At 43.9% G+C, this 25,236-nt stretch overlaps 6 protein-coding genes and 2 non-coding genes across 10 annotated transcripts; 5 read left to right on the top strand and 3 right to left on the bottom strand.

Moving 5' to 3' along the window:
- Positions 1-1,309: 1,309 nt before the first annotated feature.
- On the top strand, positions 1,310-9,204 carry LOC100835632. The gene is made up of 16 exons (XM_003567468.3): positions 1,310-1,895; positions 2,017-2,245; positions 2,839-3,140; positions 3,353-3,523; positions 3,711-4,475; positions 4,556-4,650; positions 4,740-4,802; positions 4,884-4,972; positions 5,053-5,148; positions 5,287-5,952; positions 6,521-6,595; positions 7,306-7,376; positions 7,457-7,514; positions 7,873-8,071; positions 8,165-8,230; positions 8,365-9,204. The coding sequence occupies exons 1-16, from the start codon at positions 1,567-1,569 to the stop codon at positions 8,856-8,858; spliced, it is 3,768 nt and encodes a 1,255-aa protein (XP_003567516.1). The 5' UTR covers positions 1,310-1,566; the 3' UTR covers positions 8,859-9,204.
- Positions 9,205-9,358: 154 nt separating this feature from the next.
- LOC100835326 (rho GTPase-activating protein 1) lies at positions 9,359-11,394 on the top strand. The gene is made up of 3 exons (XM_003567467.3): positions 9,359-10,158; positions 10,279-10,783; positions 10,875-11,394. The coding sequence occupies exons 1-3, from the start codon at positions 9,923-9,925 to the stop codon at positions 11,034-11,036; spliced, it is 903 nt and encodes a 300-aa protein (XP_003567515.2). The 5' UTR covers positions 9,359-9,922; the 3' UTR covers positions 11,037-11,394.
- Positions 11,395-11,825: 431 nt separating this feature from the next.
- On the top strand, positions 11,826-13,857 carry LOC100831115 (small nuclear ribonucleoprotein Sm D2). Of its 2 annotated transcripts, none has more exons than XM_010234557.3 (5): positions 11,826-11,966; positions 12,216-12,260; positions 12,408-12,482; positions 13,303-13,407; positions 13,495-13,857. In XM_010234557.3, the coding sequence occupies exons 2-5, from the start codon at positions 12,240-12,242 to the stop codon at positions 13,609-13,611; spliced, it is 318 nt and encodes a 105-aa protein (XP_010232859.1). In that variant the 5' UTR covers positions 11,826-11,966; positions 12,216-12,239; the 3' UTR covers positions 13,612-13,857. The 2 variants fall into 2 exon arrangements, with proteins under 2 accessions (XP_010232859.1, XP_010232858.1); XM_010234556.2 differs by having other exon boundaries at positions 12,405-12,482.
- A 614-nt stretch (positions 13,858-14,471) lies between these two features.
- Positions 14,472-14,543, top strand: TRNAC-GCA. The gene has a single exon. It is a non-coding gene; the product is annotated as a tRNA-Cys (tRNA).
- A 140-nt stretch (positions 14,544-14,683) lies between these two features.
- On the bottom strand, positions 14,684-18,329 carry LOC100829891 (beta-fructofuranosidase, insoluble isoenzyme 4). The gene is made up of 7 exons (XM_003565097.4): positions 18,100-18,329; positions 17,177-17,185; positions 16,231-17,087; positions 15,962-16,120; positions 15,476-15,717; positions 15,276-15,369; positions 14,684-15,183 (listed from the first exon to the last, which is right to left on the bottom strand). The coding sequence occupies exons 1-7, from the start codon at positions 18,287-18,289 to the stop codon at positions 14,989-14,991; spliced, it is 1,746 nt and encodes a 581-aa protein (XP_003565145.1). The 5' UTR covers positions 18,290-18,329; the 3' UTR covers positions 14,684-14,988.
- A 386-nt stretch (positions 18,330-18,715) lies between these two features.
- TRNAL-UAG lies at positions 18,716-18,795 on the bottom strand. The gene has a single exon. It is a non-coding gene; the product is annotated as a tRNA-Leu (tRNA).
- A 347-nt stretch (positions 18,796-19,142) lies between these two features.
- LOC100830194 (vacuolar protein sorting-associated protein 55 homolog) lies at positions 19,143-21,911 on the bottom strand. 2 transcript variants are annotated; one of them, XM_003565098.4, is made up of 5 exons: positions 21,592-21,911; positions 20,425-20,476; positions 19,962-20,001; positions 19,798-19,882; positions 19,143-19,670 (listed from the first exon to the last, which is right to left on the bottom strand). In XM_003565098.4, exons 1-5 carry the CDS (start codon positions 21,894-21,896, stop codon positions 19,487-19,489), a joined length of 666 nt encoding a protein of 221 aa, XP_003565146.2. In that variant the 5' UTR covers positions 21,897-21,911; the 3' UTR covers positions 19,143-19,486. The 2 variants fall into 2 exon arrangements, with proteins under 2 accessions (XP_003565146.2, XP_010232856.1); XM_010234554.3 differs by lacking the exon at positions 21,592-21,911 and adding an exon at positions 20,557-21,564.
- Positions 21,845-25,176, top strand: LOC100829580 (protein phosphatase 1 regulatory subunit SDS22). The gene is made up of 10 exons (XM_003565096.4): positions 21,845-21,981; positions 22,099-22,170; positions 22,816-22,908; positions 23,026-23,107; positions 23,265-23,321; positions 23,661-23,725; positions 23,822-23,917; positions 24,016-24,102; positions 24,184-24,264; positions 24,338-25,176. Exons 1-10 carry the CDS (start codon positions 21,895-21,897, stop codon positions 25,001-25,003), a joined length of 1,386 nt encoding a protein of 461 aa, XP_003565144.1. The 5' UTR covers positions 21,845-21,894; the 3' UTR covers positions 25,004-25,176.
- The last annotated feature ends 60 nt before the right edge of the window (positions 25,177-25,236 follow it).

Here is a 25,236-nt window from a genome sequence, read left to right as displayed (position 1 = left end):
TTGGCTTTATTAAGCTTTGGTTGACTTTTCTGGTAGGCTGCTAAGTTTAATTTACCCTTTTCTGCCTGAAGTCGTTTTTTGTTTGTTTTACTTGTCCTTAGTTTGTGCAAGCGTTCCTAAGATAGTGCAAGTGCTTACGAGTGTTCTTATGGTTTTAATCATTCCTCTTTCATTTTTTTTTTACTTCGTTCGTTGACGGTGCATCTGAGTATCTTGCAACCGTCTCAAGTTGTTCTTACTAATCATGAGTCATGACAATTTTATATTCATTTAGAAAATAGATAAATATTTGATGCCAATTTTGTAAATGTGTGATTGAACATGGATATAAAATGAATCCTTGAAGCATTTCTTAAAGTGATGTTGTGTGAGAGGAGGGATATCCTTGACATGAGAAAATAGTGTACATCATATTCGTTTTCACGTTCTTGGACGCACGGAAATGATAGTGGCACTAAGCTCTTAACTATTTTCTTTTCCATATACAAATTGTATAATCAACCACCTCCCTTTTCTTTTGACTACGTAAATATTGCAACTATAGAGTGTTCTATTATGGGTATTTAAATGTCGATAGTTTCGTGAAGTAGTCAAGATGTGACCGGTCAATTGTTCTAAGCCAAAAATATGAGGGTCCTATTGCATATGCAAGTAAGCATAAATTTGATAGATTCTTCTTTCGTGAGGATACGACGGTTCGCCTAATGAAAATTTCGACATAAATAGTTTCTGATTTTGAGATAAACAACTAACTTAGTAACGCATCTCATGTCCGAAACACGGGAACCGACTTAATGAGGCAACAGTTGCCCTTACATAATTATTGACCTCCCGACAAAAGATTTGAACTTTGAAACCAACCTACCACGCAACGGTCCCATCGAATACTTAAACACTTCCTCCTCAACGCGGGAAAGGTTTACCTCCTCCTTCCTCCGCCCTCCACTCTCCCTCCACCATGGATCAACCGGTTCGAACAGGGCTACCCCGTTCCCATTGCATCACGGAGTCCCGATGAAAAGAATTCAAACTTAAAAAACAACACCCAGAAGCAATGATCAAGGCCACACGAGGGGAAAACGAGGTTTTGCTCTTCCTCCTCCGCCCTTCTTTTTTCTCCTTCCGACCAAGGATCAATTCCTTGGACAAATTTATACTCCAGGAGTGCCAATTTTTTTTTAGGGACTCCCGGAGTGCCATTTTCATAAAACTTTGCAAGAGTAAAAAAACATGATGGCAAAACTGGAATTGACCATGGGTCAAAGCGTCTGATGGAATTCGCCCTCGTGTCTAAATAAGACGACGAACTCTGCCCTTCCTCAACCCGCACCCGCTTCTCCAATTCCGCCCACTCCTACACACACGCGCTCCTCTCCCCATCGCTCGCCGCCGGCGACCTCCGCTTTCTAGGGTTTTGTTCCCCGCTCTCCACCGAAATTCGCCCCGATTCCGCCGAGTTCCAGATCCCAGCCCGACGACCGCCGCCGAATTCCGGCCGAATTGGCCGCGGAGATTCCCCGGGGCTTTGATGTGGTAAGCTCGGAGCCATCACGGACTCGTCCATCCATGTCGGGAGGAGGAGGAGGAGGGAGCTCGAGGTCCGACGTCGCCGGGGGATCCTCCTCCCGCGAGGGCCCGCCCGTTGTGGGCACGCCGCGGGCCCTGACGGAGCCGCCGCCGCTCGCGCAGTACCTCTCGCTGGACCCGCTCCCCGTCGGGGACCACAGGCATTCGCGAGCCGTGGAGCTGCGGCGGGCGCTCGGCGTCTCCGTGGACGCGGAGCAGGCGTTCCTGCTGGCGCAGCAGAGCAAGGCGGCGGCGCCGGGCCCTCCCGTGGCCCCCGACGACCTCAAGCGGATCCGCGGAGCCATCACCGACTCCTCCGCCAAGGCCAAGTGCGTGCTGTTCCTCTTCCTGCGCACTCGTATATGTTTTGATTTTTGTTCTTCTTTTGGGGTGTGTTTGTGTGTGTGCATTGCTCAGTTAACTCATGGGCTTGGTGGATATGAGGTGCAGGGACAAAGCAAAGGCGCTGCAGGAGTCCATCCAGAAGATGGATAAATACCGCAACGTCGTCGCAAGGCGGCGGCGGCAGAGCGATGGCGGGTCGTCAGGGAGTGGGTCGGGTTCTCTTAGGATGGGGGCTCAGAACAGCGGCGATAATCCCGTCCAGAGGCTCGAGGAGCGGGCTAAGAGTGTGACCACAAGCAAGCGTGTCCGCTCGTCGCTGACGGCAGATGCACGGGTTTGTGCTCCCGCTAAATTCACCGTTCCTTTTCGTAATTCCGTTTCGCTTTGTATGACATTGCCTCCTTTTTTATAGTAGTTACTCGAGTTTCTACTTAGGGTTTGGGGCAAATTAGAGGTTATGTTGTTACTATAAATGAATGAATTAGTATGGGCTGGTAGTTGGGCATACCAGTGTGTGTGCAAGTGCAAGTCACATGCAGCAACAGGTCATGGAAGTGATCTTGTCTTGAATGGCAAATCCTTCTAAACTTGCCTGTATGCTGATGAATGGTTTCCAAGTGCACTTGGCCCCAACCATCAGGCATAACTGCTTGGTTTACTAATCTTCAATGAACATGTTCCCCCATTTTATTGCTAGAGATAGAGATGTGACAAGAGTGAATGAAGTTTTATGCCATGCTTCTCTCTGGATTTGTTTGCTGCACAGTAGTTAGCAAATTAAAGTCATGTAGCTTCTGTACCCTGTTCAATTGTTAGGTAAGAGTGCATTTTAGATCTCTGTATTTTTTACTGCTATATTTCATACTTATTATGTGTAGACAGAACTACCTTTTGTCTTTGTTTTGACTCTTTGACTGCATATTTTAGTTGGAAGGGCGTGTTAATGTTCCTACAAGGCAAGGTCCTTCAGTAGATACTGAGAAAAATCCTCCTTTGGAGAAGGAAAAAAGTTCTGTGAGGAATGTCAATTCTACATCAGGGTTTTCTGAAGACAAATTACGAGGCCTATCTCCTGCCAGTGAAGGATGGGAGAAGAAATTGAAACGTAAGCGCTCTGTTGGGGTTATGCTCAACAGGGGCAGTGATGTAGACCGAGATGCTAAACCATCTGTTCAACATAGATCAAACAGTGAAGTGCGTGGGCGTTCTAGTGATGCTCTTCCATTTAGGTAATCTTCGTGCACTGCCATAAGCCTTGTTATCCATTTATAGATTTTCCGAGTAAGCTTCAAATGAAACACTCTTGAGATGTACATATGAGGTTTAGCATGCCATGGCTTCATGGGTCCAACCTCAGATTGTTGTCTGTAGGTGCATGACCATGGCGAGTCATCTCAGCATTCCGGGGCACTTATCCCTCCTTTAATTTTTTGTATGACAGACATGGAGCTTCTGCTGGAGCATCAGGAGGTAGCAAGATGGATGGAAGTTCTCAGCAGAGTAATTCTGGCTCCCGGTATCTTCCAAAGACAGACATTGATTCTGTTCCAAATGAAAGAAGAGAGCGCCATGCTGGGCTAGACAAGGAACGGGTTTTAACAAAAGGAAACAAGTAAGCTTATTGTTGGTGACATTATTTTAGCATCACATTTTATGACATGAGCACAATGTTTGAATTGTGCATTGATACTCGGATATTATTTACATGTACTTTTGTACCTTCTATACTTCATGATTCAGTCTCTGGGTAGTCACGTGATGTACCATTTTTTTATGTTTTGCGTCCATCTTGTTTCCAGAGCACATACCTCTGAGGATATGCAACCTGGAACCTTAGGTCCTGTGACCAAGGGTAAAGCATACAGAGCACCAAGAACCAGTTCGCTTGTCGGCATTCATTCGTCATCTACTTTGCAACGCTCGGCTGGAGGAATGGATGACTGGGAAGAAACACCATCCACAAATAAAGCCTCACCTTTGGGAAGCACCACAAATCGCAAGCGTCCCATGGCTGCAAGTGGATCTTCCCCTCCTGTTGCTTGGGTGGGTCAACGTCCACAGAAAATGTCACGGACAAGAAGAGCAAACGTTGTATCCCCAGTGTCGAATTTTGATGAACCCCTTTCTGAGGGATCACCACTTGATGTTGCTGTTAGGCCAGCTTTAGAAGCGTCTGGCCTTTTACTAACAAGGGGTGCAGCTAGCAATAATTCACAAGCTGCATCTAGAATGGATAATGTTACATCTCCAGCTGGTCTGTCAGAAAGCGAAGGGTCTGTTGCTACTGAACACAGGAATAAGGAAAAAGTCACAAATAGTGGTGACTTTGAGAATGAGGGTACAAATTCTGCTCAAGTTGCAACAGATTTAATTTTCTCTTCCAAGAAAAGCAGGATTCCGTTGAAAGAAGAACTTGAAGATGGTAGTATTCGTCGCCAAGGGAGAAGTGGAAGAGGCAGTATTCATGTTAAAGGATGTTCATCCATATCGAAAGAGAAATTAGACAGCACCGAAACGAGAAAGTTGGTAAAGAGCGTAAGGCCTGTATCTGATAAGATCGAGAGGTACTTAATGACTGAAATATATTGTAAGTTTTTTTTTTCTATTTTTCCGTCTGAAACTAATGATCTTTCATTTGGTGCAGTAAGTTGGGCCGTCCTCCAACAAAGAAAGGTTCGGACCGCAAAGCATCATCTCGACACCCAGAAATTCTGAATTGTGGTTTAATGGATAGCACAGGTTAGCTGAAAGACACTTTAATTCACCACTGAAGACCTTTGGTTTCTTTTTCTGAAAGTTGATATTGACGCTGAGCTATTTGGTTAAAGGTGAATCTGAAGATGACCGGGAAGAACTTCTAGCGGCTGCAAATGCTGCCCGCGGTGCCATTGGTGTGCAATTGCCCTCATATCCTAGTTATCTATTTGAGCTTTATGGTTCATGATTGATAGATTCCTTATTCTTTGCTGCAGTCGGTGCGTATGCTGGCCCTTTCTGGAAGAAAATTGAACCAATGCTTACTTTCATCAGCTCTGAAGATTCATTCTTCTTAAAAAACCAGGTTGGATTTATTTGCCTTTAGACGTTGCTACAATTGTTGTACCTGTTGATGAATCATCACTTACTGGAGCGTCTGGTCAGATAACTTACTTGGAAGAGCTTGAGAAGGGCATGTCTAATATGCACGATGAAGATAAGTTAACTGTATCAACTAATTACAATGGGTCATCATCAATGGTACTTTCCCTTCTGCTACTCCCTTAAGATGAAAGATATTTTCAACAAATCCCTCAACTTCTTATTCCTTTATATGTCAACCCTGAACTGCAACAATGAGTTTGATATCCTTGTTTCATATATTATTCTCATCTGCAGGGGGAGCATTCCTCCCAGGTTCTCCCTCCATCCAATTCTTGTGTGTTACGTGACCAAATTGAAGCAAATGGTGTTGGACCAAGAGAATCTGTTGACATTCTGTCTTATAATGGCGAGAATCATAGCATTGCATCGCAAAAGGCACATGGGCAAGGAATATTTGGTCAAATGACTCATCTCACAAATAGACTGCTCTCTGCTTTAATTGTAGAAGATGTCGATGATATTTCAGAGTGCAATGGTGTGCAAGGAGATATACTTCTTGAGTTCTCAAATGACTTCCTTCCTTGTGCTCCCAACGTGAACTTACAAAATGAATTTGAAGATAGTGCCATGAAGTCCAGTTTTGGGATATTCCCTGAGTTCAAGCATTCAAGCAACAACTTAGGATGTAGCACCATTTCCAATGGTATCTCAGCTTCCAGCAATTTGAAGGGCTCATATAGTCAAAATTCAGTTAGTAGTGAGAAAATATCAGACGGGATAAATGTTATGGTATACCCAGAAAATGGCTCTTTGCATGGATCCATGCCGCATATTTCACAGCAGTATCAAACTACTGCAAAAGATTTATCTTTACCATTATATGGATATCAGTATGCGCAGATGTCCTTGCATGACAGGACTTTGGTCGAGTTGCACAGCATTGACATTTGTCCAGAGATGGTATGGATAAAAAACCTCCCTTTATGATAAGTTTGTAAAATTGAAGATTGTTTCATTGTCATGTAGTTGGTTATACTTTGAAATACCTGGATTTTCTCAAACTTTTCGAATAGTGTGAATTATGATGATCCAGATCGTAGATGTTTCTTAGCGTTGCCACTTTTGTTATGTGATTGCAGCAAACTATGCTATTATTTTCCATTTTTCCGTTTTTTAATTCCTTAGGAACTGAAAAGAGATTATAGGTACGCTTTTTTACCTGATATAAGTAGGTATACCAATTACTTAGACTACAACATGCAAATTGGAAAGTGTGCCCATGATTATGCTGAAAACAGTACATGAACTGGATGCCCTGATGGGGTGCGGTTGGGTGGGTGTTGATCAGTTGTGAGAGGGTTGGCCCTCATTTTGCATTGTATCCCCTGTTAGGATGAACCATCTGCCAACATAGTTTCACGATCCTCGAAAAAACAGATCATCACCACCTCATTGTTTTTAAACCTCATCTGTGATTCTGATGTCTCTTTCTTAACTAGTATCATGGCAATACTTTTTCACTGTGCAGCCAGAGCTGGATGAGGGAGAAGATGAGGATATTAATAAAGTTATTTTGGAGCTGCAGAAAAGACTATTTGAGCAGGTGGTTATTTGTATTCTGCATTCAATTTTGATCAAACTAAGCAAACCATTTAGATACGGTAATTTGACAAGTTGTTATTTCATTTTCTCTAGACTTCACATGAAGTTACAGTTGCAACTAGACCAGACTAAAGTGGCATAGTATTAATAGTTCTAAGCTTCTATCTTAAGTAGTGATTATTCAGAATATTATGGTGGGATTGTTTGACATCTAAGATTGATTGTGCAAGAAGTTGGTGTATCACCACATTTTGGCTCTTTGAATAGGAAACTATTGAATAGCCTCGTCAGTGCCAATTTTCAAACAAGCAATTTAGCAAGAATAATTTGAGTCCGTTTAAAACAATCCCATATGTAGCATCATCTGGGAGCACTAAACCAGTGCGACTGCCCCACTAGGCCCCTACAGCCACAACTGAGATTATGTACCTCCCATTCTTCGTATTTCGATGATTTTCTTTTGGCTTCGCATTTACAGGAATTTTGTTGAACACACTTGCATGATTTATATGTAGTTTGTGATGTTTTAATCCTTTCGGAACTATAAATGCATGCATTTCTTAATGGTAATTACTTTCCTGCATGTCTCAGCTTGTTCACCATTCAATTTTGGATATTTACTGCATAGAGTACTCGTGTAACTTTGCACATATTTTCTGGGAAATAAATATGCTTTTCTAATCAACATGTATGTTTTTCTACTTGTTTCAGGTGAATCAAAAGAAATGCCAATTACATAAGCTAGAAAAGGCAATTCGAAATACTAAAAACATGGAGGAGAGGTATTGTACCTACCTCTTTAGTTTGTGAATATATCTGAGTGGAAGTTATTACGGCGACTAATAAAATACTTGTTCTGCAGGAGCCTGGAGCAACATGCAATGAACAAATTAGTAGAGAGGGCATACAAAAAACTGCTGGTAATTGAATACTCTTTAAGTTACTTCTATTAGTGCTATTACATTTAAGGAACTGGGGTTTCTAGCATCTTCTTTCCCATAGATTTCATGTCAAACTTATTCTGGACAACAGAAGTGGGTGTAGTGATATGACTGTTAGTTAGCTGATACCACTATACCAGCAATGTTTTTTTTTGTCCTTTGGTGAACCTAAATATCCCATTTTTGAGATACATTTATCCAGCCTGTTAATCTGTTCTGTGTAACTTAGAAAATTATTATTGGTTGCTTTCCACTGCTACTTGTTTCTACGGTTTTTTATTCACCACTTCAGTAGACAATACAAGTAATGTTCTTAACCTTGGATCTTTTTTCACAGGGCGGACGGGGTAGTTCTAGTCATAAGGGCGGGCTCAATAAAGCAGCCAGTAAGGTTGCAAAACAGCTCGCGTTAGCTTTTGCCAAGAGAACACTTGTCCGGTGCCAGAAATTTGAGGAAACAGAGAAAAGCTGCTTCAGAGAGCCTTTCCTTTGGAGTGTGCTGTCTGCACCTTTGCCAAAGAGCGATGCAGTTGATGGTAAGCTGAAGCAGGCACAAACCCATCTATTTTATTTGACACACTTATCGTGTTTGAACTTCCAATACAATCTGCCTTGTAATGCTGCTGCAGGTGGTCATCCAGGATCTGCAGAGAGGCCAAAGGCTGTGAAGCTTGACAGAAGCCCATTGAGCCAAGGTATTTCGCACCCTTGAAAAAATCCTAGTTAACTTTGTTATCCACATTAAGTCTGGAGAGCTGGGATCCTACACAATGATTTTGTTACAAGTCCTTTTTTCTTGAGTTATCCCAACTGCTGATCCTATTTCCAGGTACTACAAAATTGAAGAAGGGTGATAGAGAAAGGGACCAGGGCAGAGACTCGTCCGCCAAGAATTCTGGCTCAAAATCAGGCCGTAACTCATCCGGCAGCGGGAGGAACGAGCGGAAAACCAAGATGAAACCAAAGCAGAAGCTAGCACAGCTCTCAACATCCGGGAACGTCCTCGGCAGGGTCACGGAGCCATCGCCGAGCTTCCCCTCGCCGTCCCCGCGAGGATCCCAGGAGTGGACGAACCCTCTGAGCGTAAAGCACACCCAGCAAGCCAGAAACAGCGGCACGGCCAACGCCGCCCAGGAACCTCTAGACGCCCCCCTGGCGAACCTGCCGTCAATGGACCCCATGGCGGAGCTCATGGACGTGCCAGAAGGCAACGACATCAGCGCCTGGTTCACCGACGGCCTGGACGACTCGCTGCAAGATTTTGATTTCTCTGGCGGCCTAGAGATCCCAGATGATGACCTTACCCAGCTAGGGTTCATGTAAAAGGAGCTGCACATAGTAGTAGTACTCTCTCCGATCCATAACAAGTGTCGCTGATTTAGTAAGAAGTTAGTACAAAGTTTTCGTACTAAACCAGCGACACTTGTTATGGATCGGAGGGAGTAGTAGATACATATACAAATATGTGCATATAATTGGAGTTGAGTCTTGGGTCCTATATCACCTCCTCCTCCTTGTCTTTGCTTGGTTTGCGGCACCTAACCAACCAGTCAGCTGTTGAACGCCTGCCTGCCTCAATTGTAGGCAGCAGGCCTTTGTAAAACTAGAGTCGATTACCTTGTACAGCGTCAATGAATGCTCTCGGTTGTTAATTTAGATGCTTAGCTTATCTATCTTCCCATATTCTTGCATTGTTTGATCTTGCTGCCTGGGTAAGTAGTGAGGCTGTAGTATTTCTTTTTTTCACTCGTTGAATCTGAACCTGTATCCATTCCCTTGGCAATGTCTCATGTAGTGAAGCTAGTCTTTTTGTGGGGGTAACATTTTGTTTTCCCCCACATTCTTCCACCTCAACGATACTAGTCCATGCTTTTGTTGTCTTAACATTGACAGGAAGAAAGGTGTCTTTGAAAATATATTTATGTCCGAGGATGTAGCTAAGTCACTAGTCAGCAGGAGTACTTTGCGATCACATGTACTCCGTACAAGTTTAGTTGTTACCGTTCACATGTACAGGTCGATACTACTAAAGTTCTTGGAAAATCCTATTCTTGGGTAGTATAATAAGCAGCACTACCAGTCCTTGATTAGAAGCCAAGATACGCCTGCAACGAACAAACACGGTTTCCGATGCACCAGCAAAGATGCAGATCATCCATCGACTAGGATGGAGGAGTGGTGCAGCCCACGTCGTGTCACATTACAACTGTGCCCCCATTCTAAAACCAACCACTTCTTCTTCTTCTTCTTCTTCGATCGTCTTCCATCATCAAAGTCTCCAATTAATTCAAGTCTCCTCTCGACCCCCCTCCGATCCATACGTACGAGAAAGCAGCTAGGCGGCGACGGCGCGTCTTCAGTGATCGCCGCGGCCGATTAATCGGATCATGAGCGGCGGCGGCGGCGACAAGGAGAAGGAGAAGGCGGTGGATCATCATCATCATCAGGCACTTCTCTCCCCCGGCGCCGGCGGCAGCTCGCGCGGTAGCACGGCGGCGATGGAGATCGGGTGGCCGACGGACGTCCGCCACGTGGCCCACGTCACCTTCGACCGCTTCCACGGCTTCCGCGGCCTCCCCGCCGACCTCCAGCCCGAGGCCGCCGCCAACGCCCCCAGCGCCAGGTACTGTATCATTTCAAATTTCAAATACCCATCATTCCCCCATTCCTCCTTTCTTCTTCTTCGCCGCGTTCAATTCGAATTTCGAAAACCGATGATCCCAATCGCGAATATTCCGTGCAGCAAGACGGTGTTCGGGGTGTCGCCGGAGTCGATGCAGCACGGGCACGACGCGCGGGGGAACAGCGTGCCCACCATCCTGCTCCTCCTCCAGCGCCGCCTCTACGCGCAGGGGGAAGGCCTTGCCACCGAGGGCGTGTTCCGCGTCGCCGCCGACGAGGCCCAGGAGCGGCTCGTCCGCGACCACCTCGACCGCGCCGGCGCCATCCCTTCTTCCCCTTCATCCGACAATGCCGCCGCCGTCGACGTGCACTGCCTGGCGGGGCTCATCAAGGCCTGGTTCCGAGAGCTCCCGGGCGGGCTCCTCGACGCGCTGCCCGAGGACGAGGTGGCCCGGTGCCGCACCGCCGACGAGGCCGCCCGGCTCTGCGCCGCCTCGCTGCCGCCCGGGAAGGCGGCGCTGCTCGACTGGGCCGTCGAGCTCATGGCCGACGTCGCCGCCATGGAAGCGAAGAACCGGATGGGGTCCCGCAACGTCGCCATGGTCTTCGCCCCCAACATGACGCAGGCATGCAATCCACCAATGAGCACGATCAGATTATCCATACATAGTGATGAGATTTGGTTAATTACTCGACTGATTGTTTGTTTGATTGCAGACGGTGGATCCGCTGACGGCGCTCAAGTACGCCGTGCAGGTGATGAACTTCCTCAACCTGCTCATCGAGAGGGCGCTCCGGCAGAGGCGAGAGCGGCAGCAAGGCGATGCTGAAGAAGACGATGAACAGCAGCAGAAGCAGAAGCAGCTGCAGCTTAATTAATTGATCCATTGGCGTTTGGATGGATGCAAGACTCTGTGTGTGTGTGTGCGGTGGATGATCAATGGCGCTTAATTTGGTTCATTCGATTAGCGTTGATTAATCACAGTAGAATTCGAGTCGTCATTAGTGCTTTTCTTCTATCGATCGATCGTCTGCTGCTTCAGAGGATTAATTGTTTGAGCTGACTAGCTTGACTTGTACTACATTTGGTCATAGCTATATGATCCAGCAAATCAGCTAGCTGTGTGTGTATTGTGTTTAATATATGCCTGGAATATTTGTGTGTCCTATCACCTATGCTATGTAATGATCTCTTAATTTGACATTTGCTTATTCTACACGAGTAAAATTCTTTTTATTGAACTAAATACTAGGTCCTCACTGAAAATACACCTGAGGCCCTGTTTGAGTGTTTGGAAGCCGGGTTTCTTTGTAACTCAGCTCCTGATCAGGCCCCCCTGTGTGGTTAACAATTTTCTTCGAGTTGTTGCAACCTTGCGAAAACACTACTTTCTCTCGGGTCGCTCTGGGAAATAACCTAGCATGGACGTTCCGATCTTCAGATTCCGGCATGTGAGTTTAGTGTCGGCGTATCCACAGCTTACTTTGGTGCATGACCAAAGTTTTTCTTACTCCAAACTTATATCCGTCAAAATCTTTGGAACATTTGATGAATTTTGACAAGTTTTGATGAATTCCACTTCATCAATCAACATATATAAATACAGGGGCCCATCCGAAAAATTGACGCCCCGAGGGAACAGTTTTCGAAACCGACATAACTCGAGGGGGCATCCCGTAAAACGTACTAACACGTCCAGAAAACCCTTCCTCCTTCCTCCTGCTTCGTTTCCAGTCTCCTTCTAGGGTTTCTTCTTCTCGCCGCCGCCGCCGTCTTGCCTCTCCGGTTCGCCTCCACTACCCCTCCAGGTAACGATTCTTCCCCAGCACTTTCTCCCCTCTCGAGCACTCGAGTAAACAATCCCGCGTCTCCGACCCCGGTTTCGTGTAATGCTTTGCTCGGTCTCGATCTCGCGCTCGCGGTGCTAAAGACGCGAGACCGCTGTTAGACCGCTGTTAGATTCTTTATTTTTCCCGCTGGCTGTTCTATGCGGCGCCCGCAGTTCTCTCTCGGAGTTGCTGCTGATTTGGTTTGGTTTGGTCTGTTTCTGTGTGTAGATCGCCGGCTTCGCATCCGCGCCGATGGCTGAGGAACCCGCCACTGTAAGCACCCCAGCGCTCACGAATTTCCATCGATTTAGGCTTTAAGAGCCGGGACTTCGAGTCTCAGCTAGCTTTTTTTGTGTGTGGGTAACTGCCAGGTGCCCACTGACATGGTTGTGGCTGTTGTCTTTTTGTTTCTGGTAGCAGGGGAAGAAGGAGGAGGAGGAGTTCAGCACGGGGCCTCTGTCCGTGCTCATGCTGAGCGTCAAGAACAATACTCAGGTTGGTGGGAGTTCTTGCTTCTCGCCTAGGATTTTTTTAAATTTGCTTCATAAGCTGTTTGAATTGAGCACCTGCTTGTGTTCTCGTGGTGCTTACACTGGCTAAAAACAAGAAGTTTAAACTGCTTAGTTGCTTGTGATCCTCTTATGCTAGCGAGTCGTAGTTTCGTGAATTGCCTTTGGTGAAAATGCTGCGCTCTTAGTCTTACAAAGCTAAATGCTCTGTCCAGTAATATGCAAGCAACTAACTAACCGCAGTTTCTGTGCAGCATTTGTCCTAGTGTTATTTGTTCGAATAAAAAGACTGCCCTTATGTTAGCTGAAACAAATGCGACTCTTTGGCCTGAAAGTCCCCTTTCAATATCTATGTTTTTATTAGCTGGAATGAGCAAGTGACGTATTTTGGTGACTCCAAGCATGCACTGTTAATATGCCTCCATGTGTTTGGCTTGTTGGGCTACTAATCTTCACATGAGCTACAAGTACAACCATATCCCCTGCATCATATGGTTCCCAAAATTGAAATTTCTGAAAGAGAATGTTTATTATCCATTGGGTTGCTATATAGTAGTTCATTGTGTGGTTGATAGCTGCTACAGTTATAGTATATGTCATACAGAGATGTTCACTTGCTTGATGTAAATTGGATGTTTTTAACCTTAAAACTTTGCTTGCTGCAGACACAGTGGTTACTTTCTTGATGCTTCTACTTAGTAACAAATAACAAAGTAGATCTCTAGGTGACTGCACTTGCACTGACTGCAGATGATGCTTTTCACGTCGGTGACTGTTCTGATAATGTATGCTCTCTTCTGTCTTAGGTGCTTATCAACTGCCGGAACAACAAGAAGTTACTTGGTCGTGTGAGGGCATTTGATCGTCATTGCAACATGGTTCTTGAGAACGTTAGGGAGATGTGGACTGAGGTACGTGGCACATTATCCCAACCATTGCATTCTGATTCCTTGTCTTGAGCTGGCTGTGTTCACTAACATCGGTTGTGCTTGTTACAGGTCCCAAAGACTGGTAAAGGCAAGAAGAAGGCTCATCCCGTGAACAAGGACAGGTTCATAAGCAAGATGTTTCTCCGTGGGGACTCCGTCATCATTGTTCTCAGGAACCCGAAATGAGTGGGGCGTCGCCCTTGTACACCAGAAGAGTCTCTTTCGTATGTCGCTGCTAGTCTGTATGCCAAGTGCTCTAAATCTGAGAATGTAAGAGAAGGTTGTTGAGCTGGGAAATTAGCAGTACTGATGGTTTGAGTGTTTTGTAGTTGGGATGTTAATGAATTTGCCTCTTGTATCTAATTTGCACTTCTAGTTTCTTCTATTCGGACCATCAATATATCGCCTGGAGACAATTTGAAAATCCAGTCAGTGAGATTCTTGCATCCCATAGAAATTGGGATTAGCCTCGTAACTCTTAGTAACGTCAAGGCATAAAGATGTAACATCATAAGATTGGTGTTCTGAAAATCAGAATTTCTCCAAATCAATGGATTCTAGGATTTTCTTTTGGGCAAATATGCTTCTATGGGCACACTGAATTGGTTGTAGTAACAAAAATGAGAAGAGTTTGGGAAATGGTAATTGCTTGTTTGACCACTAACTATAACAATATCTAGTTTATGTGTCGCAAAAATATTTACCATTGAATTTGTATTCTAAAAGAGTTTCCAATGATTAAAACTTTGTACAATTGAATAATTTTAATTATGTCATGGTACCGATATACTCCTACCGTCTCATATTAAGTGACTCGAATTTGTCTAAATATGGACGTATCTACATATTTTTACATGTAATAGAAAGTCACTTAATATAGGACGGAGGGAGTATTATTTCTGCAGTTGATGGATCAAAATTAAATTTCGAAATGCTTGTACGCCCATGACGTTTTTAGAACCATCGGCATCAGTGTTGGTAAGTTGGAACGGTAGTAAGAAAGTTACAAAGTATATCTAATTACATCTAATAATCAACCCAAAAACGGGTCCATAGCTCAGTGGTAGAGCAATTGACTGCAGATCAATAGGTCACCGGTTCGAACCCGGTTGGGCCCTTCAGATATATTTTTTCATTTTATTTTGCCAAAATTACTCCATTATAAATATGTCCATACACTATGTAGTCTTTTTATGTTTCCAAATTTACTACATTAAATATTTTCTTCTCCCAGATACATACAGCATGTAAAATTGCATGAGATGAATCAAAGCAGCACATAAATGTCCATCAGCACTACTTCAACATGACATGATGACAGCAATTCTCCCTGCTTTACAATAATAAATAAATTAGATTTCCCTTTCTACCAAGTACCAGAGATCAAGGCAATGGGCAGCTAACTTCTTTTTATTGAATTTCTTTTTATTTCTACCTTGCATTGCTCATGAATGAAAGCTAAGTAAAAAAAAAGAAAATCAAGAAAGTGGAATCATCAAGTAATTAACCCAGTCCTCCAATCACAGGTCAATTAGCATTTGCTCTGCCGTGGTAATCACCACTTTACACCTTGTTCACATTCACTTGTGCTCTTGTCATGCTCCATGCCCTGAGCTGTGGCACCCTGACCGTACTGCTGCCGTTGTTGAAGGCATACATGCGGGCCCCGCCGTCATCGACCAGCGCTACCGGGTAGACCCTGGCCATGATGCAGACCCTGCCGCCACCACCGAAGCTCTCTACCGCCGACCGATCAATCTGCGCAGGGGGCAGACATATGATTGTTGTTAGTGCATATCCATTTCATAATTTCTGACATGAAGTGCATGAAGAACAGGAAATGGCCTTACCAGAGTTCTCAGAGATATCTTCTTTTCCTTTTCAAGATCAAATTCAAAGAAGCCTCCATAGGCTGGTGTGTACAGTCCTGGTCTCAGGGAAGACCTGTGCAAAGAAAAGTAGGAGTTCTTTTTAGTTATCAGACATCAAGAGATATATGGCCATGTTTACAAAAGACTAAAAGTATGAAGAAAACACCGTAAGCAGTAACCTTCTGAGATCAGAGCACATGAGGATCATGTACTTGTGCTGTGATTTGTAAACTCTGAAGTGCACAGTAGTGTGCTCCTCCATGTTGTCAGAGGCCAGTACAACAAGTCCAAACGGCCCTACGCCGCCATGAACCGATGCGTCGGCTTCCCGGCAATGCTTCTCCGTGTCCAAAAGCCAGGAAGGGTCAAAAGGATCGGTGTTATTGTTAGATGTCAGCTCAAAATCTATCTCCACATCAGCCTGTTTTGTGAGAATAACGTGCCGGATTAGCTACAGTTGCTGTGAAAAACGTATAACACACCTAAACCTAAGAATATTTATCAACCTTTTTTACTGCCAAATATGTATAATTGATATAATTAATAGTTATCATATCTTGACCATAATATCCTACAGCTTTTACTGGCATCACACTCATTTAAGTAAAATTCCTTCTTTGGAACATCAAGTAAGCATGTTTGTGACTTGTGAGAAGGAAACTAGCCTGCAAAGTATCAGTTCCCTTAATCTCAAATAGATCTCCCTTCTTCAGCTCTATTCCTTGATGGCTGATTTCTCCTGTATGGAGCGACTCGATCTCTTGAACTGGCCACTGCAGCAACTGCTTGCCATCGCCACCTAACCAAATTGTCCTGGGAATTGCCTAAATGAAATAACAAATGAGGTTGAAGATGTTACACAGATTTGCTAAATTAGTTAAATCATCAATACACACTGAAGGAGTTGTAACTAACTATGGGCTGATTTTCTTACATGGATTCCAGCCCAACCTTTTGCAACATCATCTGAAGAACTGTCTGTTTCGTTAGTCCAACCCCATATAATCCTCCTGCCCTTTTTTGAGTCGAAGAACGACTTCGAAGCATAGTAATTGCCATAATCGATTCTCAACCAAAGCCGTCGGTCCTCTAGGACAGTATCTGGCACAAAGGTATCAAGTTTGAGATCATAAACTCCAATCATGTACTTGTCACAGGAATCCAGGCTCATCTTAAGGACGTGCTTCGCGCCATTCGGTATCGCTGCGGACAGGTCCAATCCACTCTTATTGCCAGGCAATACCGCGAAGAAATCCGGGCACTCCCACATAGAGAAGGTTTTGGATGAATATAGTGGGTGGTCAACTCTAGTCCAAGTCAGAAAGTCTTTACTCTTGTACAAAAGTGCGGCACTGTAGCCATTCAGCTCAGCACCAACTGCTATCCTCCATAGTCCATCCGGTCCAATCCAACCGGTTGTCGGATCCCTGAACTGACTCGAGTTCAACCCCGGTCCAACCGGTTCGATCACCGGGTTATCTCCCACTTTGATCCATTCCCTCAGGTATGGGTCAGACTGGTTTTTTGGGAGAACAATGTTTTGTACCTGACGCTTCTCCGTGTCAGCACCAGTGTATATGATGACCAGTTGACCACCGGTGAGAATTGTGGCTGAACCGGTCCAGCAACCATTTATGTCGCTCGGGGTATCCCGTTCTATTGCCGCTTCAAGCCGGATCCAGTTGACGAGGTCTGTTGAAACCGAATGGCCCCAAACTATGTTACCCCAGAGGGAGCCGTTGGGGTTATACTGGTAGAATTCATGGTAGAAGCCATTGTAGTACATTGGTCCTGAAAATTGTGTTAAGTCAATATAAGTTAGGATGCTACAATTTGTTCCCATTTTTATTTAGAAGTGCATTGTGTGTGAGATTTCATACCATTTGGATCTTTTGTGTTGTCACAGATTTCCAAGGATCGCCGATCCATCAGATATTTGAAAAAAGATGAGAGAATGTCAAAGACTTGCAAGAAATCATGGATGATAAATAAGATTTCAAAATAGGTAGGCAGGAGCAAAGATGCGAGACTTTAATCATGTCAGAAAATTATTACTTTCCTACGGACATAACAGATATGTCAAAAAAAATAAAATCTTTAGCATATTTTCAGGCCTGCTATGGAAGGAAAAAAAAGAGAGCTCATGCTTTGATTAACTGAATGCTTTCTGTCAAATACTAGGACTAACAGTAGAGCAAATATGGATATTCTCGGAGAACAGTAGCCAAGATGGAAGTGTCATCCACCTTGGTAATAAGATCTATAACATGCTTTCAAGGAAATCAATTCATCGTTTCTGCAATGAATAATTGAATACTTACGGTTTGTGCCAGCATCTAAAGAACATGGTTATCATCATAATTTGACAGAAAAGTAGTATCACTGAAAATCTAACGGCAGCGCCTTAAAGTGAGCAGAGCACCTATTGTGTGCAACATTAAGCAACAGAGCTTCACAAGTAATGAGTTGCCTACCTACCTTTCCCTCACCTATACCGTTTTTTTTCCGAACAAAACCAGTACGAAATACTACTTAAAATTTTGTATCATGTAACAAGTATTTATGAAATACACGCTCAAACAAAAAAAAAATTAAGATGAACTGCTAGGTTTAACATAGCTTCTCCAGTCGGGCAAAGCAGTAACCAATCAGATCACCTGTTTTTTTTCTTGGACCAACAACAAGAGAAGCACACCAAATCAGACACTACAGCGCTCTATGATTGGCGACAACAAAAAGTCAACAGGTAACCCAGAAACCAGAGAGGAAACAAACCACAGACACAAAACAGAGCGACACATACCATTGATCCAGTTCTTGGGAGGCTGGAAGTGGTAGGCAGTCCTGTACCTCTTGCTGACAATAGAGGAGACCTTTGGAGACTGTGGGTAGAGGAAGACTCTCTCTCCATTGCTGCTGCAGATGAGGAACGAGGAGAAGAGAGCAAGGAGGAGGAGGAAGGAGAAGGCCCAAGCTTGGGACATGGGGGCCATGGAGGACAGAGAGAGAGAGGGGGGGGGGGGGGGGGAGATTAGATTCGGATGTTAGAGGAGAAGACTTTTGTTAACTTGTTTAGGTGGGCAGCGCAGCGGTAAACAAGTGATGACACTTGCTTAGGCTGCTGGTCCTCAGAGGGTCACAAAGTCTTTTTCAGAGATTATTTTTTTCTGGAGGAGAACGGTTTCAGAGGGTTGAATTTTTTATTGCCACTTGGTTTTCATTTCTTCATTCAGATCCATGCTCTGTTGTAGAATCATGGAAAATTCACCACCTTCAGTTTTTAAAAATAAAAGTATATGAAATGGTAGAAAATAAAGGCAGGAAGTGGGCAATGAAAAAGGAATTATCCACTAGCCAAATCATCATTAGTCCATGGACTTGAAATAAATACCAAGGCCAAAAAATGAAAAACAAAAAAGTGACAGCTGTGGGATTTGAACCCACGCCCTTTCGGACCAGAGCCTAAATCTGGCGCCTTAGACCACTCGGCCAAACTGTCTTTGTTATGCTACTAATTGTAAACAGATATTTAGAACAAAACTCAGGCCTAGTCAAGAAGAATAAAATATCTGCCGTAAAAGACCCAGTAGATTGGCATTTCTAACACTATGATGCTATAAAATTGTAACCCCAAATTCAGTCGTGAATAGTAGCCGAAAACGCTACTTGATCGCAGATATCCGTTGTACTCACCCACTAGATTTTTCATAAAAACATTGCAAGTTCTTTGTCTGCTTTTAGTGTTCTGGATACTTTTGACCCAGAACTAAATTCCAATTAGCTTATCTTAGAAGAATCTAAATATGTCAATGTCGGAGCACAAAGACTTCACCACCAAAGTGCAAATGCAAATATGAATCCAGAAAATATATAGAAGTGACAACCAACCTAATAAAAACGGTGTCAATCAGTGCACCAGGTCATGTTTTACAACGGCAGTTCGCCATGGATAACACACAGAAAAACTTGACATGAAGAAGTGGAAGTAAAATAATGGCATTGCCACTTGACTGCAGGATCTTAACTACATTTATACTCCATATAGTAGTCATGCACTTGAAACATGCTTCTTTGTACACAGTTCCATGTTAGCTCCCACCAAGGGAATTCTTTTCAGGTGTCAAGAGAGAAGGCGAAGCGACACCAGCACTGCTCTTCTTCTTGGGTACTCCTTGGCTGTCTTGCACCTTTCACCAATCTTCGTCCAGGGTAGCCCTGTGGAAGCACATCACCGTGCACACAAGAATGAAGAAGGACGTGAACTCGATGAACATGGCCCCGGTCTCGATCAGGCCAGCATGCCTCAGGATCGCTGGGATAGCGAGGCTGCCCATGGCAGACGCTCCGGTCAGAAACTTTGCAGCATTGATCCACCTGAAAAAAGAGATGCCCTGCCTGATTATAACTATTATGTGTATCTATTAATTCTGTATGCCACTCCAATATGCATGTTACATTTTACTACATGGAACGAAAGGACCGCATCAAACTTATAACTTACGCTCCACCCTCTCCAGTAGTCAAGAACCGTGTGGATCCATCACCAAAGAATAGGCATGGCATTGGAACGAGGATATACATGAGTGCTGCAGCAGAAGTATAAGAACATCAGCAGAAGGCGACAGAGACTTGCTCACACTGATTGAGGATATTAAACTAACATACCTGCTAACATAGGCCACCAATTGTTGTACAAAGCACATGCCTACACCATGAAAATAACTAATAAGAATCAGAGAAACCAGAAGTAACAATTCAGTCAAATAACAAAAGCAAAACAATCTTAAGCAATCTTTGTGTGCATTGAGTATGAAATGTTTTTTTCTATCATGTGTGGCACCAAATTGAATATGCTACAGTAACCCTGACCAGCAAGTATGAAGCGCTATAATATTACCGCACCTGTTATATATACATTACATGCCTCTTTTGGCACAATTACACAATGGACTAACAGGCATGAATGAATTGTAGAAACAGAATGTGAAACCAAACTATCAGATTCTCAGACCTCAAAGTGACCGAAACAGATAGTGAGGCACTAGATACCACTGTATAGGCTTTCAGAAACCTAATCCAGTTCTTAGAAGAGGTTAAGAAGAGCTTTAAACAAGTGCGCATAAATTACCAAGATTTGCAAGAGAATGCTCGTGGAGAACATACACGCAAGTCCAGCGAGCCTATAACAGAAGAAATTAATTAGATGGGACATTGTCAAATGTAAAACAATAGTTAGAGAACATTTGAATAATGAACTTACACTGTCGAAACACACAACAAGATTAAGTTGACAGCATCATCCAGCACAAAGGACGAAAGCAAAGGGACATAAAAGTTAGTCAATCACTTGAAACAATTGGCAGAAGAACAACGATAGATATTACAAAATACTCAGAGCACAAGTGTATCAGCAGAAGGCTAACTGTTCAGTACAGAACATTAATTTACAAAAAAACCGGATAAACTGAACTGTATTTCATATTTAATGGAACCCGTTTCTTCCTATTTTAGACAAACAATTATAAGGACTTATAGTTCCTCATTACACATGAGGTAGACATCAAACAAAATATATGAGTTGTCTCAGGATTTCAAGTGCTAGGAATCGTCTATCCATAATTAGTGGAGTTCTTTGTTTTTTTTCGCTAAGCAAACTCGTGTATCCTCCGTATGTATGGCTGCAACAGAAATTTCAAAGAAAGGACATCTATCCCTCAAACTTATTCATACGCATACATCTCAAACTGATTTATAAGCTGCGCATTACATATTTGCGCAGTAAACTCTAGCCTAAACTAATTGCACATACGATAATTTCGTATCCTAGAACTCCAAACAAAATTTCTCTAGCCCGCTCTTCACATCCAGCCTACTTACATGCTCAAGGGCAGTATCAACGCGATCCTAGGTGTAGCTAAGCTTAGTCTTGTGTCTAGTGTCTAGACAATAAGTAATCCACAAGTGGCAGGCAGAATTTCGAGCTCTACCATCCTTGCAATGTTCATCTATTGACAAGCTGCAACCGAGCTGGACCCAACCAGACAACCAGCACTGCAGGATACAGATGCAGCAGCGTCTCTGTTCTAACTAGGCATATCAAAATTCCTGGCGGCAGCACACGCGACACAGCCATCGCCGTCACGCTGCGCGAGTCAATTGCAACTCAAGCCCGCCGGAACCCTAGCAGCCCCAACCTACAACCCCCGCACCCGAATGCGAGCTCAAACGACGCCGCGGGAGATCGGAGCGTAAACCCCAAGAGCTGGGGCAGGGGGAGAGAGAAGAAACCCCTCACCTTCCACGGTCATCGCCATCTCCGGCGGCGGCGAGAATCTCCCCGGCGACCGAGCGAGCACCTTTCCTTTCGTCGTCTCCTCCTTTCCGCTCCGAGTCTGACTCTTTCCGACCGACTCGAGCCAAACCGAGCGGCGTCAATACGGCACTGCCAGGGAGGGCCCACCTAAGCTGGTGGGCCGGGCCCACCTGTAAGACCTTACTTGGTTTGGGCTTTGGACTCGACTCGAGTCTCTCGTGGGCTTGTGGCATTTTTAGGGTATATATATCAATCATCATCAACAGCGGCGGCGGGGAAGACATCATGGCGCGGCTGACGGTGGAGCAGGCGGCGCGGGACGCCGGCAGCGGGGCCACGGCGCTCGACCTCTCCCACCGCACCTTCTCCGACGTAAGCACAGGATAGGGGAGCTCCGCCTCCCTTCTCCCCTCTCGCATCGAGCTGCGTTGGTTTCCCTGCTTGCTTGCTTGCTTGCTCACCATTGCTGTGGTGGATGTTGGTGTGCAGGTGTCGTGCCTGGGAAGCTTCAAGAGCCTGGAGCGCCTTGACCTCGGCTACAACTGCCTCGTCACCCTCGAGGTACACTGCATACTAGTACTAGTACTAATCACGCTGAGATGAGATGCCACGGGTGCTCGAATAGACAGTTTGCGCACGCTAAGTTTTGTGAGAGGTAACAATATCGAAAGACGCATGCTTGAGCTTGATGGATAGATAGATCCTTGGTGACATTTTAGCTCTGTAAATACATGCCGCCATTTTATTGTTGTTGAAAGAAATGCATAGTTTATGCTACCGTTGCTGTTGCCTGGAGTTAAATGCATAGTTTATGCTACCGTTTTGTTGTTGTTGTTGTTGTTGAAGGAAATGCAATACTTCCTCCGTCCAACAAAGAATGTCTCAACTTTGACTAAATTTGAATGCATCTATACACTAAGTCATGTCTAGATACATCCAAAATTTGACAAACTTGAGACATCTTTTGTTGGACGGAGGGAGTAGTATATAAGCTACTCCTACCATTGCTACTGCCTGGAATTGATGATCCTTCAGTTAGTGAGCTGATTCATTCGGTGGTGTGCTTCAATTAGGATTCTGGTGACTGTGACTTATGGGGTTTATTAGCTTCTTCCGTGGAACCGTAGTTCTAGCTGTTGTTGTCGTTTGAACCTCATGAGTATCTTCTTGTGTTCACTTATAGTTGTGGAATTTTACATGTTGAAGGGTTTGTCTTCCTGTGTCAATCTGAAGTGGCTTTCGGTTATCGAAAACAAGCTTGTGAGCTTAAAAGGCGTTGAAGGCCTCACAAAGCTGCAGGTGCGATACTTTTCTGCTCCTGAATTTTCATGTGACTGAATTCAGGATTGAATCCTTGCTCGCTTGCTTGACTCGTTTAGAGTAGACTTGAGAGTTTCTTTATCCCTTGCTGTACAGGTTCTTAATGCTGGCAAGAATAAACTTACAAAAATCGATGAGGTCAAATCTTTGACGACCCTGGGAGCGTTGATTCTGAATGGTAATGTGTTGCATGAATGCTATGATTTGTCAACTACTCCCTCCGATCCATAATAAGTGTCTCAGGTTTAGTACATACAACTTCGGAGGGAGTACTTCTCTTTCCCTGCTTGTAGCTTGATTTAATAATTGTGGGTTGTTCGAAATTTTTCATGCAGATAACAACATTTCTGCAATCTGCAAGCTTGATCGCCATCATCAATTGAATACTCTTGGTATGCATTTTAATATAGCACTCATTTTTGTGCAAATAGAATGGACTGCTGGACTGGATCCCTTTACTCTCGTGAAGCACACTGCATAATTTCAGTTTTACCCGTGCTGATAATATGAAGAAACAAAACGTTCACTGGCTGTTTTAGCGAAGAGTAATTTTGAGAAACTAGAAGTACCAACCTCATCAATATATAAATAACTCTATGCAGTTTTCATATTGGAACTAAAAGAAATTTACCATGGTAAATATTAGCTAATTTCTGTATAAGATATTCATATTGCTTTATCTCTCTCTGAACTAGTTAATTACTTAATTGTGAATGTTTGCTCTGCCACAGTTCTCTCTAAGAATCCAGTTGGTACTATTGGTGATTCTTTGGTCAATGCGAAATCTTTGAAAAAGGTGTTTGTTCTGTCTTTGTTCTACATAAAGTATAACATAAATTCTGGTGGTTTCATTGTGTAGCATTTCTAACGGTTATTTTACCATGCCCTTCAGCTATCCATGTCTCACTGTCAAATAGAAGATATTGGATCTTCTCTTGTTGCATGTGTGGAATTGAAGGAACTTAGGCTTGCTCACAACAAGATCAGTGTACGGACACATGGAGAAATTTTATTTTGTTGTCTTTCTTGCACACTGTTTGCTATCGGTACATGTTAACTTGTCCTTATTTGAACTATGATTTGCAGAAGATTCCATCTGACTTGGCCAAAAATGTCAAAATCTTGAACCTTGATTTGGGAAATAACTTAATTGAGAGGGTATCAGATTTGAAGGTTTGTATCTGATTTAGTTTTCCTACACATTTTTAACAACATGATTTCCTTAGACTGTTTCAATGATTTGTTTGGTTGTAGGCCCTTGCAGAACTACGCTTCTTGAGGAACCTAAATTTGCAGGGAAATCCTATTGCTGAGAAAGACAGCCTAGTCAAAAAGGTGATTTACCTGGATTTTCTTGAGCAACTCTGAATGTAATTCTTGAGCAACTCTGAATGTTTTCTTCTCTTAGGTTATGAAAACTGTACCTACTTTGCGCATATTCAACGCAAAGCCCATAGAAGCCAGCTCCCAGACTGATAACTCTAGGAAAGAGAGTATGCAGAACAAGGATGAGGGTATGCCTGATCATGATACCATTGAGCCTAATACAAAAAGGAAGGATAAAACAAAACAGTCAAAACAATTGAAGGGCTCTGAAGAACCTACAGCCCAAAATACTCGCCCAGATGTCACCATTGCTTCCCCAATCAAATCTGGACAATTAGATGGTAAGAAAAAGAAAAAAGATAAGGTAGTCATGGACATGGAGCAGGGCAAGAGCAGCAAACTGAAAAGCAAGGACGATACACCCTCTCTCGATGATGCTGACAGAAAGGCCAAGGAAGTCAAGAGGAAGAAATCTGCCGTCAAAGAAGATAAAGACATGGATGGAATCGATGACACTGAAGTTTCGTTTGCAGAGTTGATGTTTTCGAGAGAGGCCGGCGGTCCAGAGCCAGAGTTTAAGGACAAAATCCAGGGAACTGCTCAGGATAGGAAATTTGTCGGAGGCCTGGTAATCGATCACACCAAGAAGAGGAAGAAGTCCAAAGGCACAGTTCTTGACGCTTCGGATCTCAAGCTGTTATGCTCTGTGCCTGAGGTCGGTGCGGGTGGACTGTCAGGATGGGATTAGCAGTGCGTAGTGACTGGTGAGCTTGATAAATGGTGATGCTTGGTTGCTAGAATTATGTTGTAGGCTCTTGTTTCTTTCAACAGTTTTTGGCACCTGAGATATTGTTGTAACCTGACTTGAAAATGTTATTTGTTAATTTTTGTGAAACCTGAGATGACGAACTGCTTCCTTGATTTCCTGTGTGTCGACAGAGGTCTTAATTTCTCATCATTTGAACCTTCTAGTTAGCAACG

The sequence above is a fragment of the Brachypodium distachyon genome, chromosome 2 (genome assembly GCF_000005505.3).
Source record: "Brachypodium distachyon strain Bd21 chromosome 2, Brachypodium_distachyon_v3.0, whole genome shotgun sequence".
Classification (NCBI taxonomy): domain Eukaryota; kingdom Viridiplantae; phylum Streptophyta; class Magnoliopsida; order Poales; family Poaceae; genus Brachypodium; species Brachypodium distachyon.
This window is presented reverse-complemented; position numbering and strand designations above follow the sequence as displayed.

Bases quoted from the DNA above. Each gene is read 5' to 3' on its own strand.
- LOC100830194 (XM_003565098.4), bottom strand. From the start codon at position 21,896: ATGATGTCTTCCCCGCCGCCGCTGTTGATGATGATTGATATATATACC. The intron at 20,477-21,591 runs GTGAGGGGTTTC...CTTCTGTTATAG, and splicing joins GATGGCGATGACCGTGGAAG to GCTCGCTGGACTTGCGTGTA. The intron at 19,671-19,797 runs GTAAGTTATAAG...CTCTTTTTTCAG, and splicing joins ACTACTGGAGAGGGTGGAGC to GTGGATCAATGCTGCAAAGT.
- LOC100835326 (XM_003567467.3), top strand. From the start codon at position 9,923: ATGAGCGGCGGCGGCGGCGACAAGGAGAAGGAGAAGGCGGTGGATCAT. The intron at 10,159-10,278 runs GTACTGTATCAT...TATTCCGTGCAG, and splicing joins GCCAACGCCCCCAGCGCCAG to CAAGACGGTGTTCGGGGTGT. The intron at 10,784-10,874 runs GCATGCAATCCA...GTTTGATTGCAG, and splicing joins TCGCCCCCAACATGACGCAG to ACGGTGGATCCGCTGACGGC.
- LOC100829891 (XM_003565097.4), bottom strand. From the start codon at position 18,289: ATGGCCCCCATGTCCCAAGCTTGGGCCTTCTCCTTCCTCCTCCTCCTT. The intron at 15,370-15,475 runs GTTACTGCTTAC...TTCTTTGCACAG, and splicing joins ATGTGCTCTGATCTCAGAAG to GTCTTCCCTGAGACCAGGAC. The intron at 15,184-15,275 runs GTAAGGCCATTT...CCCCCTGCGCAG, and splicing joins AGATATCTCTGAGAACTCTG to ATTGATCGGTCGGCGGTAGA.
- LOC100829580 (XM_003565096.4), top strand. From the start codon at position 21,895: ATGGCGCGGCTGACGGTGGAGCAGGCGGCGCGGGACGCCGGCAGCGGG. The intron at 21,982-22,098 runs GTAAGCACAGGA...GTTGGTGTGCAG, and splicing joins CCCACCGCACCTTCTCCGAC to GTGTCGTGCCTGGGAAGCTT. The intron at 22,909-23,025 runs GTGCGATACTTT...CTTGCTGTACAG, and splicing joins AAGGCCTCACAAAGCTGCAG to GTTCTTAATGCTGGCAAGAA.
- LOC100835632 (XM_003567468.3), top strand. From the start codon at position 1,567: ATGTCGGGAGGAGGAGGAGGAGGGAGCTCGAGGTCCGACGTCGCCGGG. The intron at 4,651-4,739 runs GTTAGCTGAAAG...ATTTGGTTAAAG, and splicing joins TGGTTTAATGGATAGCACAG to GTGAATCTGAAGATGACCGG. The intron at 5,953-6,520 runs GTATGGATAAAA...TTCACTGTGCAG, and splicing joins TTGACATTTGTCCAGAGATG to CCAGAGCTGGATGAGGGAGA.
- LOC100831115 (XM_010234556.2), top strand. From the start codon at position 12,240: ATGGCTGAGGAACCCGCCACT. The intron at 12,261-12,404 runs GTAAGCACCCCA...TGTTTCTGGTAG, and splicing joins TGGCTGAGGAACCCGCCACT to CAGGGGAAGAAGGAGGAGGA. The intron at 12,483-13,302 runs GTTGGTGGGAGT...CTTCTGTCTTAG, and splicing joins GCGTCAAGAACAATACTCAG to GTGCTTATCAACTGCCGGAA.